This window comes from Saccopteryx bilineata, chromosome 10, assembly GCF_036850765.1.
Source record: "Saccopteryx bilineata isolate mSacBil1 chromosome 10, mSacBil1_pri_phased_curated, whole genome shotgun sequence".
NCBI classification, from domain to species: Eukaryota; Metazoa; Chordata; class Mammalia; order Chiroptera; family Emballonuridae; genus Saccopteryx; species Saccopteryx bilineata.
In genome coordinates this window covers 40,668,112-40,683,700 of record NC_089499.1, presented here as the reverse complement: position 1 = coordinate 40,683,700, position 15,589 = coordinate 40,668,112, and the positions used below count along the sequence as shown (strand labels likewise).

General features: G+C 40.2%; 1 protein-coding gene across 2 annotated transcripts in view; it reads right to left on the bottom strand.

Annotated features, from left to right (window-relative positions):
- The window catches only part of IL20RB (interleukin 20 receptor subunit beta), a 36,722-nt gene that overhangs the window by 20,034 nt on the left and 1,099 nt on the right, over nucleotides 1-15,589 (bottom strand). For both annotated transcript variants that reach the window (XM_066245633.1, XM_066245632.1), the window contains exon 2: nucleotides 1,084-1,210. In XM_066245633.1, coding sequence (XP_066101730.1) covers nucleotides 1,084-1,210 — 127 coding nt within the window. The remainder of the gene's footprint in view (nucleotides 1-1,083; nucleotides 1,211-15,589) is intronic.

Below are 15,589 nucleotides of genomic sequence, written 5' to 3'. Positions count from 1 at the left end.
TTTAGCTTCCTCTCAGCACTGATGACCATCTGAAATGAACTAGAGCAGTGATGCCCAGAATTTTCTGTGATGATGGAAATGTTCTATATTGGTGTCGGTCAATATGGCGGCCACTACCACATGTGGCTATTGGGAATTCAAAACGTAACTAGTGTGGTAGGAATGACATTTTCATTTAATTTAAATAGTTCTCTGTGTCTAAAGGCTACCACACTAGACAGTGCAGACCTAAGTATTTACTTTCTTCACCTTTTTACTGGCTGCCTCCTCCTCTAAATGTAAGCTCCCTATATCCAGAAAGATGTCTACATATGTAGGTGTTCAGTTTGTATTTATTGTTAACAAAATATATTGAGCACTCTGTGTCCCTGTTGCTTCTCAATGGCTCCAAGAGCCTGAACACCTGCAGAGCACAGCCTGATTGGCCCCAGGAACAACTGATCTTTAGGGTCACAACTCATTTTGGTTCATAGACAGGAAAACTGAGGTTTCTCCCCGCACCAAAGGTATTGAGTCTCCAATGACTCGTCCACCTAAAGTCAGAGTCAAACTCATTTCTTAAGATTTTCTTCAGCATTAGACAGTTGACTCAACATTAAAAAGCAGCTAACTGCCTGACCTGTGGTGGCGCAGTGGATAAAGCGTCGACCTGGAAATGCTGAGGTCGCCGGTTCGAAACCCTGGGCTTGCCTGGTCAAGGCACATATGGGAGTTGATGCTTCCTCCTCCCCCCTTCTCTCTCTCTCTCTCCCCCCTTTCTCCTTTCTAAAATGAATAAATAAATAAATAAATAAATAAATAATAATTAGTTTTAAAAAAAAGCAGCTAACTAAAATATGTTTATGGGTTCCCAGAGGGCTCACTATCAAACCCACGGGACAATTTCCCTTGCTCTTTCAACCCTCCCAATGCCCGTGCAGACAGAGGTGGCGGGTCACTGGAGATAATCTGTCCCTGGGCTCACGAAGCCTCCTTGGGCTCTGGAATAACAGCTGTGCCTCCAGCAATCAACTCTGTCTAAAAACTAAGAAACTCTGAGAAAAACTAAGAAAAAAGAAACACAAATAAACAAAAACAACTCACCCCTGGTACTCAACAGAATAGTGTATTACTTCTCCAGCCATGGTCACTGGGCTCCACGTCAAAAGATGCTTCATATTAGTTGATTGTACAGAGAGGTTCTGAGGGGCAGGCAGACGGGCAACTCCATCTAAGATCAAGGCAGACAGGCAAGGCTGACGGGTGGGCTCATATTGGCAGAACACCACAGCTTTAGATTAGTTTCCAGTGAGACTTCCTATGTCTATGACCAAAACACCCTTAATTTCATCATACTTGTGTTAATGCTAAATTTTTTCTACTATCATTATAATTCTGCCATTGTTGATAAAATGGCATATTAATATCAATAATCATAATGGCTAATCTTATTGAGCACTTACTGTTTACTATCCAGAGTACGTGCTAGATTGTTACATGTTTATCTCATTTCATCCTCATGACCATGCCAGGAGGTAAGTACTATCTATTTCTTTCCTCTATTTGTTTCTCCACTGTACAAATCACAAAACTGAGGCACATTGTTCATAACTCTTATGTCAGATTGACCTACATGCAGACCTTGACTCTGCCACTTACTATGTGACCTTAAGCAAGTTGAATAAAACTGAGCCCCCCATCCCTACATGGCAAACCCAAGCAGGCTCCTGCCAGCTCCTCAGCACCTCCCTCTCCTGCTCCTGCCATCCAAAGCACATGCCTTCTCATCCCCCAACAGGCGCATAGGGCATCAGCTCGCAGCTGGAAAGTACAGGATGGTCTGCCCTGGAGGGTGTCCAATCCAGATAGGCACCGAGCCAGCTCAGACACTCTGCTTCAGGCAGACTGTAGACCCCTGAGCCAGCCTGGGATAGAAGCACCTGCTGGAATGGTGTGTGTGGTGTGCCCAAGTATGCACACAGTGGGTCTACAGTTTCCACACAGAATGAAAGAGGCCTGTGATGCTGAATGTGCACTCGTAAGAACTTTGGGCAGCCCTGGGGCACAGCCTGGTGTAACATAGGATGCAGTCCAGCTTCTCTGCTATGGTCCTTTTCTTCCCAGTCTCAAACACTTTTCTTTAATGCCTAACACCTGCCTTCCCCTGCTGTTACAGTCACAACGATAACATCGAGAGCACGGTAGGGGCTAGGGCCCTCACTCAGGACTTTCCATCTCAGGGTCTATCTCAAGATTGGCACCTGTTGTTGTTATCAAGCCCTGTGATCACGAGAGGATGGAGGTTGCCAGTGACACCTCACCTCGTTCCCCTGCTTCTTCTCTAATGTAGGACCCTGATGATGCACCTCCCTCCCACGCTCAGCATCCATGGCTTGTCCTGTGAGGAAACACCTGGGGCACCCACAAGGGGGGTTTCCTGCTCTCCCCACCCCTAACCTTGAAATCACCCAAGGGATGAAAAGAAAAGGGCCAGCTGCAGTGAAGTGGCACGGGAGGGCGGGGCCTGGTCCTTGCTGATATCCTTCCTCTGGTAAAGTAACAAAACATTTTTCTAGTTGTTTATGTGGGGAATATAATAAAGCTATAATTCATAGTTTAAGAGCTCTGAAATTGAAATCTCCAGGCCCAGGTGGTTTCACTGAACAATGCTACCAAATATTTTTTAATTAGTACAAATTTTACACAATCTCTTCCATGAAATAGAATAGGAAAAAACACTTTCCAACTTATTGAATGAAGCCAGTATTACACTGATAACCAAATCATAAAAATGTAGTATATATTTTAAAAATAAAAAAACTAAGACTAATATATCTCATGCACTTAGATGCAAAAATTCTCAGCAAAATATTAGCTATCTAAATTCAATAATACATTAAAAGGATTATATACTATGACCAAGTGAGATTTATTCCAGGTATACAAGGCTGATTCAACATTTGAAAATCAATTAATGTGATCTATCATATCAACAAGCTAAAGAAGAAAAATCATACAATCATATCAACTGACACATGAAAAGCATTTACAAAATTCAATACTTATTCATGATAAAAAAATTCTCTTCAAGTTAAGAACTGCAGGGAGTTATCTAAATTTGATTAAGACCATCTACAAAAAAAATCTACAGCTGACATCTATCTTACTTAATGGTGAAAGACTGAATACTTTTCATCTTAAAATCTGGAATAAGGCAAGACTTTTTCCACTCTCACCACTTTTTATCACCATAGTACTGGAAGTTCTAGCAACTGTAATAAAGCAAACAAAGTAAGTAAAAGCATACAGATTGGAATTGAGTAATGAAACTCCTCTTATTTGCAGATGATATGATATAGCTATGTAGAAAATCCCACAAAATTTATAAAGGAAAACTTCTAAAATGAATAAGCGAGTTCAGCAAGTTCACAGGATACAAGATAAATGTAAAAAATTAATTGTACTTCTATATACTAACAATGAATACTTATATACCAAAAACAAAAATACAGTCATTCCTTCATATAAGCAGAGAAATGGTTCCAGGAACCCTTACCCCATGGATACAAAACTGCTCAGATACTCATGTCCCTTATATGAAATGGTTTAGTATTTGCATATAACCTACACACATCCTCCAGGAAATTTTACATCATGTCTAGGTTACTTATAATTCCTACAATGTAAATGGTATAGTTGTTATACTGTATTATTTAAGGAATAATAACAAGAAAAAAATCTGCACATGTTCAGTACGGAAGCAACCATCATAGGCCTAAAACTGCCTCATACACATCAGCAACAAATAACAGCGTTTTTAAATTATTTTTGATCTGTGGTTGGTTGAATCAATGGATATGAAACTGTGGATATGGAAGGTCAACTGTAGTATTTACAACTACTCTAAAAAAAAGGGGAGGGGAAATACTTGGTTAAAATATAACAAAACCTATTTAAGATTTGTACAATGCTGTTGGAAGATACCAAGAAGATTTTTTTTAATGTAGAGACTTACAGTGTTTATGGATTGGAAAATTCAACATAGTCAAAATGGTAAGTCTCCCCAAATTAATACACAGGTTTAACACAATTTCTATCAAAAGTTCAGCAAGGGTTTTGTGTGTATGTGTGTGTGTGTGTGTATGTACATAGACAAACTTTTTAAAATATTTATAAGAAAAGGCAAAGAAATTAGAATAACTAAAACAATTTTGAAAAAGAATAAAGTAGAAGGAATCAATCCACGCAATTTTTAAATTTTCAGTTATTGATTTTAGAGAGAGAGGGAGAGAGAGAGAGACAGAAATATTGACCTGTTCAGGTATGTGCCCTGACCAGGGATCCAACCCACAACCTTTGCAAATTGGGAAGAAGTGCTAGCCAACTTAGCTATCCGGCCGGGTCAATCTACCCAATTTCAACACTTACAGTAATTAAGATTGTGTGGTATTGGCAAAGCAATAAGTAGACAGATCAATGAAACAGAATAAAGATCTCAAAAAGAAAACAGAACCACACAAATATCTTCAACTGACTCCTGGAAAAAAATATCTTCAACTGACTCCTGGAAAAGTGTAAGAGCAATACCATGGAGGAAGGATAGCCCTTTCAACTAATAATACTAGAGAAACTGGACATCTGCAAGCCAAAAAAAAAAAAAAAAAAAAGAACCTCAACCTTAACTTTACATTTGATGCAAAAATAAACTCAAAATGGATTATATAAAAAAACTTCAGGGTTGAGCAAAAGAGTTCTTAGACTTGACCCAAAGCAAGATCCATACAAGGAAAAATTTATAATTGGACATCATCAAAATTAAAATATTTTGCTCTGCAAAGGACCCTATTAAGAGAAGACAAAATACAAAGTGGGAGAAAATATTTGAAAACTATACATCTCACAACAATCTTGTGGCTAGAATATATAAAGAACTTTTCAAACCTAATGTAGAAAAGCAAACAATCCAATTAGAAAATAGGCAAAAGACATGAAGAGACATTTCACCAAAAAGCACATACAAAACAATATTAGCTATTAGAGAAATGCAAATTAAAACCACAGTAAAATAGCACTACACAGGTATCACAATGTCTAAAATTTTTAAAAGTGACAGAACAAAATACTGGTGAGGATGCAGAGAAATCACTCATACATTGCTGGTAGAAATGTAAAACGGCACAGCCACTCTGGAAAATAATTTGACAGTTTCTCAAAAACTAAACTTGTAGCCTGACCTATGGTGGTGCAGTGGATAAAGCGTCGACCTGGAATGCTGAGGTCGCCGGTTCAAAACCCTGGGCTTGCCTGGTCAAGGCACATATGGGAGTTGATGCTTCCTGCTCCTCCCTCCCCCTTCTCTCTCTCTCTCTCTCTCTCTCTCTCTCTCTCTCTCTCTCTCTCTCTTCTCTCTAAAAATTAATAAAATTAAAAAAGAAATTAAAAACAAAAAAACTAAACTCGTAATTACTGTACAACCCAGCAATTGTACTCTTCAGTATTTATCCCAAATTAAAACTTATATCACATGAGATCAACACGTGAATGTCCATAAGCAAACCGGAATCACACCAGGTGTCCTTCAACAGGTGAATGGTTAAAAAAACTGGTACATCCATCCACGAAATAGTACTCAGCAATAAAAAGAAACAAACTATTAACAATTTCCTTTAAAAAAAAAAAAAAAGGAACAAACTATTGATACACAAAACAACTTGGATGAAACTCCAGGGAATTATGCTGAGTGAAAAAAGTCAATCCTGAAATTTTACATATAATACATGTATGACATATAACATTTTTGAAATGAAAATTTTATAGAAATGAATAACAGATTACTGTTCCAGGAGTTAGGAACAATGAGGAAACGGAGTAGAAGGGAGGTGGCTATGGTTATAAAAATGCAACAGCAAGTATTGTTGTAATGTTGGAACTGTTTGGTATCTTGACCACAGTGGTGAGTACAAAGACCTACACAAACACGAGTATAGGAATATACATACAAATGAGTCCAAGTAAAATGGGAGTAAAATGGACAGATGGTATTAATGATATCAGTATGTTGGTTGTGATAGTATACCATTGTTTGGCAAAATGCCATTGGGGAAAACTGGGCTCTCTGTATTATTTCTTGTAACTGCATGTGAATCTAGAATTACCTCAATCAAACTTTAATTAAAAAATACAACCATAATGTCATCACACCTAAAATATAGTATTACTTCTTATTATCTTTTAAAAGATAGGATAAATTCAAACAGGATGAAATGGACCGAGAAAAAAAACGTCAAGTTCTATAGTTAGGTCCAGTCAATTAAATCAGTGAGGGGGACCTGTTTGGGAAAAGAGACCTGACCCTTAGGGCACGAATCCAGGCAACACACTTTGATGTTAAATTACTGGGTATGGTTTTCTTCATGAGGATGTCCACCAGAAAAAAAAATAGCAAGTGATGTCCCAACTTATAAGTGGCTCCAGTATATTAACACAATAATTTGCATGTGTGACCCACTTCCCTTACCTGGGAAGTTCCAACTAATTCCATTATGGACAAAGTAGTCTCATCCCTGTAGTACAGGGGTTGGGAACCTATGGCTCGTGAGCCAGATGTGGCTCTTTTGATGGCTGCATCTGGCTTGCAGACAAATCTTTAATAAAAAAATAATGTTAAAAATATAAAACATCCTTGCCTAACCAGGCGGTGGCGCAGTAGATAGAGCGTCGGACTGGGATGCGGAAGGACCCAGGTTCGAGACCCCAAGGTTGCCAGCCTGAGCGTGGGCTCATCTGGCTTGAGCAAAAAGCTCACCAGCTTGGACCCAAGGTCGCTGGCTTGAGCAAGGGGTTACTCAGTCTGCTGAAGGTCCACGGTCAAGGCACATATGAGAAAGCAATCAATGAACAACTAAGGTGTCACAACAAAAAACTGATGATTGATGCTTCTCATCTCTCTTCATTCCTGTCTGTCTGTCCCTATCTATCCTTGTCTCTGACTCTCTCTCTGTCCCTGTAAAAAATAAATAAATAAATAAATAAATTTTATATATATACATATACATATACATATACATATATATATATATGTAAAACATTCTCATGTATTACAATCCATTCATTTCCTACCACTCATGTTCATGGTTGTGGGTGGCTGGAGCCAATCACAGCTGTCCTCTGGGACAACACCACCAAATTTTTATTGGATAATGCGTAATGTTCCTGGGTCGTTGTATGGCTCTCACAGAATTACATTTTAAAGTATGTGGCATTCATGCTCTCTCAGCCAAAAAGGTTCCCGACCCCTGCTGTAGTAAAATAAAAACTGCTGTTTCTTTCTGAGTCCTACAGGCAACATCTTTAATATCTTTATGGTATCTGTATAGAGTATTCCAGACTTCATTATTGCCTTGCTTATGTTTGTAGCACACACACATGGGATGTGAGATGGAAAACCTGTAATACCCATGAACTACTGATGCCAGGGGACATTTAACAAGGCTCTGTAGGAAGTGTCATGGCATTGCCTCAGAAGACATCTATTTTATGCTAGGACACTAAATAGGAAATGACTCTACAAGTTGAAAACTATATTTCAGCTCAGACTCCAAGCTGAAAGTGACTGTTTCCACCGACAAAAAGTTTTTTAAATCCCCTTCAGTTGTTAGGGAAGGCTGAGTGTGGTCTTGGGAACACAAAGAGAGAAGAAGAAAACTTTGTTATCCACACAGCATTCCCATTAACATGAAATGTCACCCATCAGCCAGGAACAATGTCAATTGAAGTCAAATCTCCAAAGAGACAAAGAAAAATATCATATGATCTCACTTGTAAGTGGAATCTAAGAACATGGTGAACTGAGGAACAGAATAGAGGCAGAGATGGGGCCACAGGGAGAAGAGGGACAGCTGTCAGAGGGAAGGGGGATGAGGGGATGGGATCAGAGAAGGTGAAGGGATTAGTGAAATTATACATACATAACGCAGAGATACAGATAACAGGACAGCAAATCCCAGAGGGAAGGGGAGGAGGGAGTCAGGGGGAGCGGGGAAAGGGGGTATAATGGGGGGCATGTTGTTGGGGGGTGTGAGGGTGTTCTATTGAGTGGGAAACTTGAATCCATGTTAACACAATAAATTAAAATTTTTAATTTTAAAATATATTAAAAAATAAATTAAAAAAATATTTTTAATCTCCAAAGAAGCCAGTTGATAAAGACTACCCAGTGTAAATCTCAAATACAAAAACAAAAAATACACTCAAGGGGAAAGGCAGGAGGAAACTTGAAATGCAGGCAGGAAAGACACAGGCCACAGTGAGGAGTATGCAAAATCTAGAATTATTTCCTCAGCCACACTGGATGAGGGTTCTCACCAGAGCTAGAGAGTGATACTGAAATCCCCAGTATAAACTTTTTGTTTTTTGTAAATATTTATGTTTTTGTTACTATAGAGAATTATACTATTCTCACTCCAGCAGGTATCTCAAAAAGGCCCACTGGCTGGAGGCTTTTGGTGATATTTCCAGGAGAGACTTGAACTGGGTGACTGTGACCTGGCTATTAAGATTCTGGCACAGTGCATAGAGCATCGGCCTGGGACACTGAGGACCCAGGTTCAAAACCCCAAGGTCGCCAGCTTGAGCATGAGCTCATCCTGCTTGAGCATAGGGTCACTGGCTTGAGTGTGGGATCATAGACATGACCCCATGGTCACTGACTTGAGCCCAAAGGTCGCTGGCTTGAGGCCCACGGTCGCTGGCTTGAGCAAGGGGTCACTGGCTCAGCTGTAGCCCCCTGGTCAAGGCACATATGAGAAAGCAACCAATGAACAACTAAGATGATGCAACTACGAGTTGATGCTTCTCATCTCTCTCCCTCTCATTTCCTATCTGTCTGTCCCTCTCTCTCTCTCTCATGCTGTCTCTCTCTCTCTCTGTTGCAAAAAAAGAAAAAAGAATCTTACTTTTGGCCACACAAAACTAGCTAAGCAACATCTTTTGCGCAGAGCCACATTCACAACACTGATCTCTCTCTCTTAGTCTTCTATTGCTATTATACAAATTACTACAAATTTGACATTTGAAAACAACACACATTCTTTTTCAGTTCTTTAGATCAGAAGTCTGATACGGGTCTCTTTGGGCTAAAATGAAGGTATTGATAGAGCTGTGTTCCTTCTGGAGGCTCTAGGAAAGAATCTGTTTCCCGTTTCCTTGCCATTCTGTTTCTAGTGGCCACCTACATTCTTTGTTCATGGCCCCTTCCTCCATCTCCAAAGCCCAAAATGGCTGGTTGATTACACTTCATGCTTCAAATTTCTCCTGCCTTTTCTGCCCTCCCATCTCTCTCTCAGTTTATCCAGGGAAGGTTCTCAGCTTTTAAGAACTCATGTGCCTGGCCCTGGCCGGTTGGCTCAGCGGTGGAGCGTCGGCCTAGCGTGTGGGGGACCCGGGTTCAATTCCCGGCCAGGGCACATAGGAGAGGCGCCCATTTGCTTCTCCACCCCCACCCCCTCCTTCCTCTCTGTCTCTCTCTTCCCCTCCCGCAGCCAAGGCTCCATTGGAGCAGGGATGGCCCGGGCGCTGGGGATGGCTCCTTGGCCTCTGCCCCAGGCGCTAGAGTGGTTCTGGTCACGGTGGAGTGACGCCCCGGAGGGGCAGAGCATCGCTCCCTAGTGGGCAGAGCGTCACCCCTGGTGGGCGTGCCGGGTGGATCCCAGTCGGGCGCATGCGGGAGTCTGTCTGGCTGTCTCTCCCCGTTTCCAGCTTCAGAAAAATACAAAAAAAAAAAAAAAAAAAAAAAAGAACTCATGTGCCTGACCTGTGGTGGCACAGTGGATAAAGCGTTGACCTGGAAATGCTGAGGTCACCGGTTTGAAACCCTGGGCTTGCCTGGCCAAGGCACATATGGGAGTTGATGCTTCCAGCTCCTCCCCCCCTTCTGTCTCTCCTCTGTCTCTCCCTTTCCTCTCTAAAATGAATAAAAAAATAAAAAAGAAAAAAGAACTCATGCAACTAACCTGGGCCCACCCTGCTAATCCAGGATAATCTCTTAATCTCAAAATTCCATAACATTAATCACAGCCTTTTTAAACTCCCTTTTATCTTCCATGGGATTAGAGTGTATTCACCTTTGGGGTGCCATTATTCTGCCCAACACACGAGCCTTGCACTGCAGAGGATATTGGCTCTATGAACTGACACTATGCCCAAAAATATCTCTTTCAAATATAGTATATTATTTCAAAAGAATTAAACGTGTCTCACCAGAAGAAGAAAAGAACAAGGCTGACCCAGAACTTGGCTGTTAAGTAGGCTGTTGGCGTCACTCACTGCCTGTGTACTATAGTAGTAGCCACATCCCAGCTTCAGAAGGTATACAAACAAATTCATGCCTCAGGAAAGTGATAGATTACTTCATGATTTTAAAGCATGGTTTGGGGATCAACAGCATCACATTCCCTAGCAGTTTATTAGAAATGCAGGCTCTGAGGCTGTACCCTACACCAGTGGTGGGATTCAGCCAGTTCGCACCAGTTCGGCAGAACCAATACCTAATTTTTTGTTGAGTTCAGTGAACCAGTTGTTAAAATGGCACTTGTAAGTAGGGTTCTCTCTAAGGAGGGCACCAGGACAGCCGCTCAATGTGGAAATCACAAATTTACATGCCTTACTTTTTTTAATGTTCATCTGCGTAACAGTGTATTCTAAGTGCCTATAGTAATGTCTATTCTGTCCATAGGTGAAAAAAAATTACAAGTGAGGATTACAGTCAAGAAGCAATACGGAAATATCTTAAATAACAGTTTTATTGTTTTTTGTCAGGTATTATTTAATAATTTTATTAATATTTTAAAATTTTCTTATAACATAAGGTAGTTTTGTGTACCTCTTTTATTGTTCTTATTTAAGTATTAAATGCATGAAATAATAAACTACCTTTCAGTATATTGGGTTTTTTGTACTTAAAATGATCATTAGGGCAGAGAACCCATTGTTAAATCTATATCCTATTCAACTAGAATCCACATTTTAACAAAAGTCCCCAGGTAGTTCATATGGATATTCAAACTTGAGAAGCACTGGTCTAGAGACTACATCGTGGTTCTCATCATCCTTTGCTGCCCATTGAAATCACTGGGGAGGTTGTTCTGTCATTAAATTTTATTTTTAAATAATTTTATAGTCTGACCAGGTTGTGGCACACTGGATGGAGCACCAACCTGGAACGCTGAGGTCCCAGGTTCAAAACCCCGAGATCACTTGCTTGAGCGCAAGCTCATCCAGCCCGAGTGCAGGATTGCCAGCTTAAACCTGGGATCATCGACATGATCCCATGGTCGCTGGCTTGAGCCCAAAGGTAGCTGGCTAGAGCAAGGGGTCACTGGCTCCACTGGAACCCCCCCAGTCTAGACACATATGAGAAGCAATCAATAAACAACTAAAGTGCCGCAACTACGAATTGATACTTCTCATCTCTCTCCATTCCTGTTTGTCTGCCTCTGGCTCACTGAAAACAAACAAATAAATAAATACATTAAAATAAAATAATTTTAGACTAATAAAAGAGTTGCAAAAATAGTACAGAGAACTCCCATATGAAATTGAAAGTCTTCGTGATTTTGATTTGATTTGTGACTACAGCTTCAGAAATACGTGGGTTTTTTTTCTCTCTCTCTCTCTGTCTCTACACAGCTCATAGACCTAGCCTTTCTCCCTGATAATCATTAACCCTGAAACAGCAGAAGACAAAAGTCTGGCCCTGACTGACAGTCAGGTCTGGATCACTGGTAGGCTAAAGATAACATCTTGGCATAAGTCAGTGGTTCTCAAACTTTTTGAAGTTGGGGCATATTTAAAATCCTACAAATAATTGAGGTGCACTATATACAAATTTCTGAGAAATGTGTTATAATAATTAAGTAAAAGATTAAAAAAATATAAAGTCTAAGCATGCTTTTATGGTAATTAAACAAAATACAACAAAATTAAATTTATTCTGACATTAAAAAACATTTTTATATTACATTTTTTGATATATGCTTTTTAGAGTTCGTAAAAAAGAGAGGTTAAAAAATTAAAAAACGACAAAAAAGTTATCTTTTTATATATAGATACATCTTAGTAAGATTTAGTAAATTTGGCAGGTCTCAGCACAAATGCGTTAAGTTTTTTCATTCTTGTGTTTATGAGAAACATGAGCCTGATGTATCCTAGTGATTTCTTCAATGTTTGGGCATATATTTGAAGGGCAAACTCTCATTTCTTCATCAATACACTGAAGAATTCCTCTCTTTTTACTCTTAATTGTGTTGAGTACAGAAAACCCCCACCATACACATCATCTTAACTTTACACCAAACAAAGGATAGAAAAAACTTGCCTTCAGTCTTTCCAGGGAACATGGGGGTAGTGTAAACAATCCAGCACCACAGCTTAACAGCCTTTTGCAACCTAATCAGGCAAGTGAGGTGGAGGGTTGGGCAGACTGTCAGCTTACAGCCAATTCCCCATACCTCTGTCTCCCCAAAATCTAAACTCCAAAAACCCTGTTGGTTTTTTGGTCCCCAACAGGCACATATTTCTCTGGAATGCCATAGGGCACACCTGGAAACCTTCTAGGGTGTACCAGTGCACCCTGGCGCACACTTTGAGAAACACTGGCATAAGTTATGTTTCAGTTTCTGAGCCCTAAGGGAGAACAACCCCCTGGCTACTTTTCCATGAAACCTGAAGGACCCTGGAGCAGACCTCTGAGCTGTCTCCGTGACATGAAGAAATTATTTATTACCCTTACCTCACCTCCAACTAATCAGCTCTGAACAGGACTACCCACAGTGTCTTGTGATTTTGCCCTATGTAATCTATAACTTACATGCCATTGGGGAGTTGGGTCTCTAAGAGCAGGAGCTCACCAACAGTCTGGATTGGCCAGTCCTATAATGCAAAATTACTTCCTTTTTCTTCTGCAAACCCCTGCTTGTTCATTTCTTTTGGCCAGTGCATGTAGCGAGATGGACTCACATGCTGAGGTTCAATAACACATATACGCTTCACTCAACCTTCTAAATATATATATACTGTATATATATAACTATAGTACAATTACAAAAATTGATATATTTACATTGGCACAATACTATTAATTAAGCTTCAGTATTTATTTGAATTTCACCAGTTTTCCCCCTAATGTTCTCTCCCACCCCAAGGATCAATCCAGGATTCCACACTTAGTTGTCTTACCTAGTTAAGACTCTTCCAATCTATTCTCAGTCTTCCTTAGTCCTTTATGACCTTGACATTTTTTAAGAGTACTGGTCAATTTTTTGTAGAATATTCCTCAGTTTGGGATTGATGTTTTGAATAATTTGATTGAGGTTACTCATTTTTGGCATGCACTCCCAGGGAGTACATGATGTTAATATGTCTTATTACTGACAATGTTAACCTTGATCACTTGATTAAGGCAGACAAGCTACCATTTTCCCCTTTATAATTAATAAATCAGTTAGGGGAGATACTTTGAAACTATGCAAATATTTTATTTCTTTTCAAAATTTCATTCATTATTTTTACAATCTATTGGTGGATATAACTTGCAACAATTATTTCTCTGCTGTTCTAATATTATGTAGTCGTTAATTGGAATTCTATAAGAGAGAGCTGTTAATTCTCCACCACTTACATAGTGAATTATTCATTTGTATCAGTATGGACCCATGGAAATTTATTTTAGTCTACTGTTATTTATTTTGTTATTCAAATTGTTCTGGCTTTAGCCATTGCAAGCTCTTTCAGATTGGCTCCTGTGTCCTGTTGATTTACTCTCATAAGTCTACGAAAACTTTATAGATTTTATTTTTGGAATAATTTCATGTATACAGAAAAAGTTACACACAGTACCAGTATACCCTTCACCCAGCTTCCCTTAATGCTATCTGATATAGCCATGCTGTATTTGTCAAAATTAAGAAACCAACATTCGGCCCTGGCTGGTTGGCTCAGCAGTAGAGCGTCAGCCCAGCTGTGTGGAAGTCCTGGGTTTGATTCCTGGCCAGGGCACACAGGAGAAGTGCCCTTTCCCTTCTCCTTTCTCTCTATCTCTCTCTTCCCCTCCTGTAGCCAAGGCTTCATTGGAGCAGAGTTGGCCTGGGTGCTGAGGATGTCTCCATGGCCTCCGCCTCAGGTGCTAGAATGGCTCCAATTGCAGCGGAGTAACGCCCCAGAGGGGCTATCGCCCCTAGTGGGCATGCCAGGTGGATCCTGGTCAGGAGCATGTGGGAGTCTGTCTGTCTGACTACTAACCCCCCACCTGGCCTTCTCACTTTGGAAAAATACAAAAAAAAAAAAAAAAAAAAAAAAAAAAAAGAAACCAACATTCGTACATTACTCCACACTTTATTCAAATTTTGCCAATTTTTCCACCAATATTTTTTTTCTATTCCAGGATCCAATCTAGGATACTTATTGCATTTAGACCTCTATCCTGTTTTGAGCACTTCCTTACTTATCACTAGATGCTCCAGACTTGTATTTTCTATGACCAATCCTGGAATAGACCACTGTACTAAAGCACCCCACCTAAGAAGTTTTGAAAAATCTCCATGCCCAGGTAGTAGTACCTTAGATGAATTAAGTCAGAAACTCTGGCTATGAAATTTGGGCATTTGTAGTTTTTTTTTTTATTTATTCATTTTAGAGAAGAGAGAGAGAGGAAAGAGAGAGAGAGAGAGAGAGAGAGAGAGGGAGGGAGGAAGAGAGGGAGGAAGAGAGGGAGGGAGGGAGAAGGGGGAGGAGCAGGAAGCATCAACTCCCATATATGCTTTGCCCAGGCAAGCCCAGGGTTTTGAACCGGCAATCTCAGCATTCCGGGTTGATGCTTTAGCCACTGCACCACAACAGGTCAGTCAGGCATTTGTAGTTTTAAAAGCCTCCCCCAGATAATTCTGATATATATTTGAGATGGTGAAACCACTAGTCTAAGCCTAACCTCTGGTGGCCAAAGAATAGTTCAATCTGAATGGTAAATCCCCAAATGCCAAACACTTCAGTGTGTTTCTCAGCAGGTTCTTATGTTCCCTGAAGACAACGGACTCTGTTTTCTTCATCTCTCACTAGCACCGAGCCCAGAACCATGACATAGGAGGTGCTCAGAAATGCAGAATGAATAAAAACTAAAGTCTTGGCTCCTTTATTTAGTGAAATTAGCTATGGCGTGACTTCTTTTCTAATCCCTATCCATGTTAAATTAGATTGTTAGCTCCCCCAACGTTCAGACTGAACATCTATTTCCTAGTGTCTTGAGTCAAAGTAAATGAGGTCAGGGTCAAAGGAGAGAGAAGTCTGGGGAATGTAGGAGGAGGGAACCTTCTGGAGTGATAATGGGAGATAGGCTTGGGATGGGGAAAACAGAGATGTTTCTGGTGGGAAATAATAGCAACAAAGGGCAGGAGGAGAAAATGAGGGTGTAATATGCCAACTGTGAAGACAGCAGCTACGGTGGTCCATATTTGTTCCCAAGTAGTGAGAAATGGGGTCAGGGTCTGAATATGCTGGATCACGAAACAAACAGCACATCTGAACACCATGTGCTGAGCAAGTATGAGCTTTGAAGGTTTTT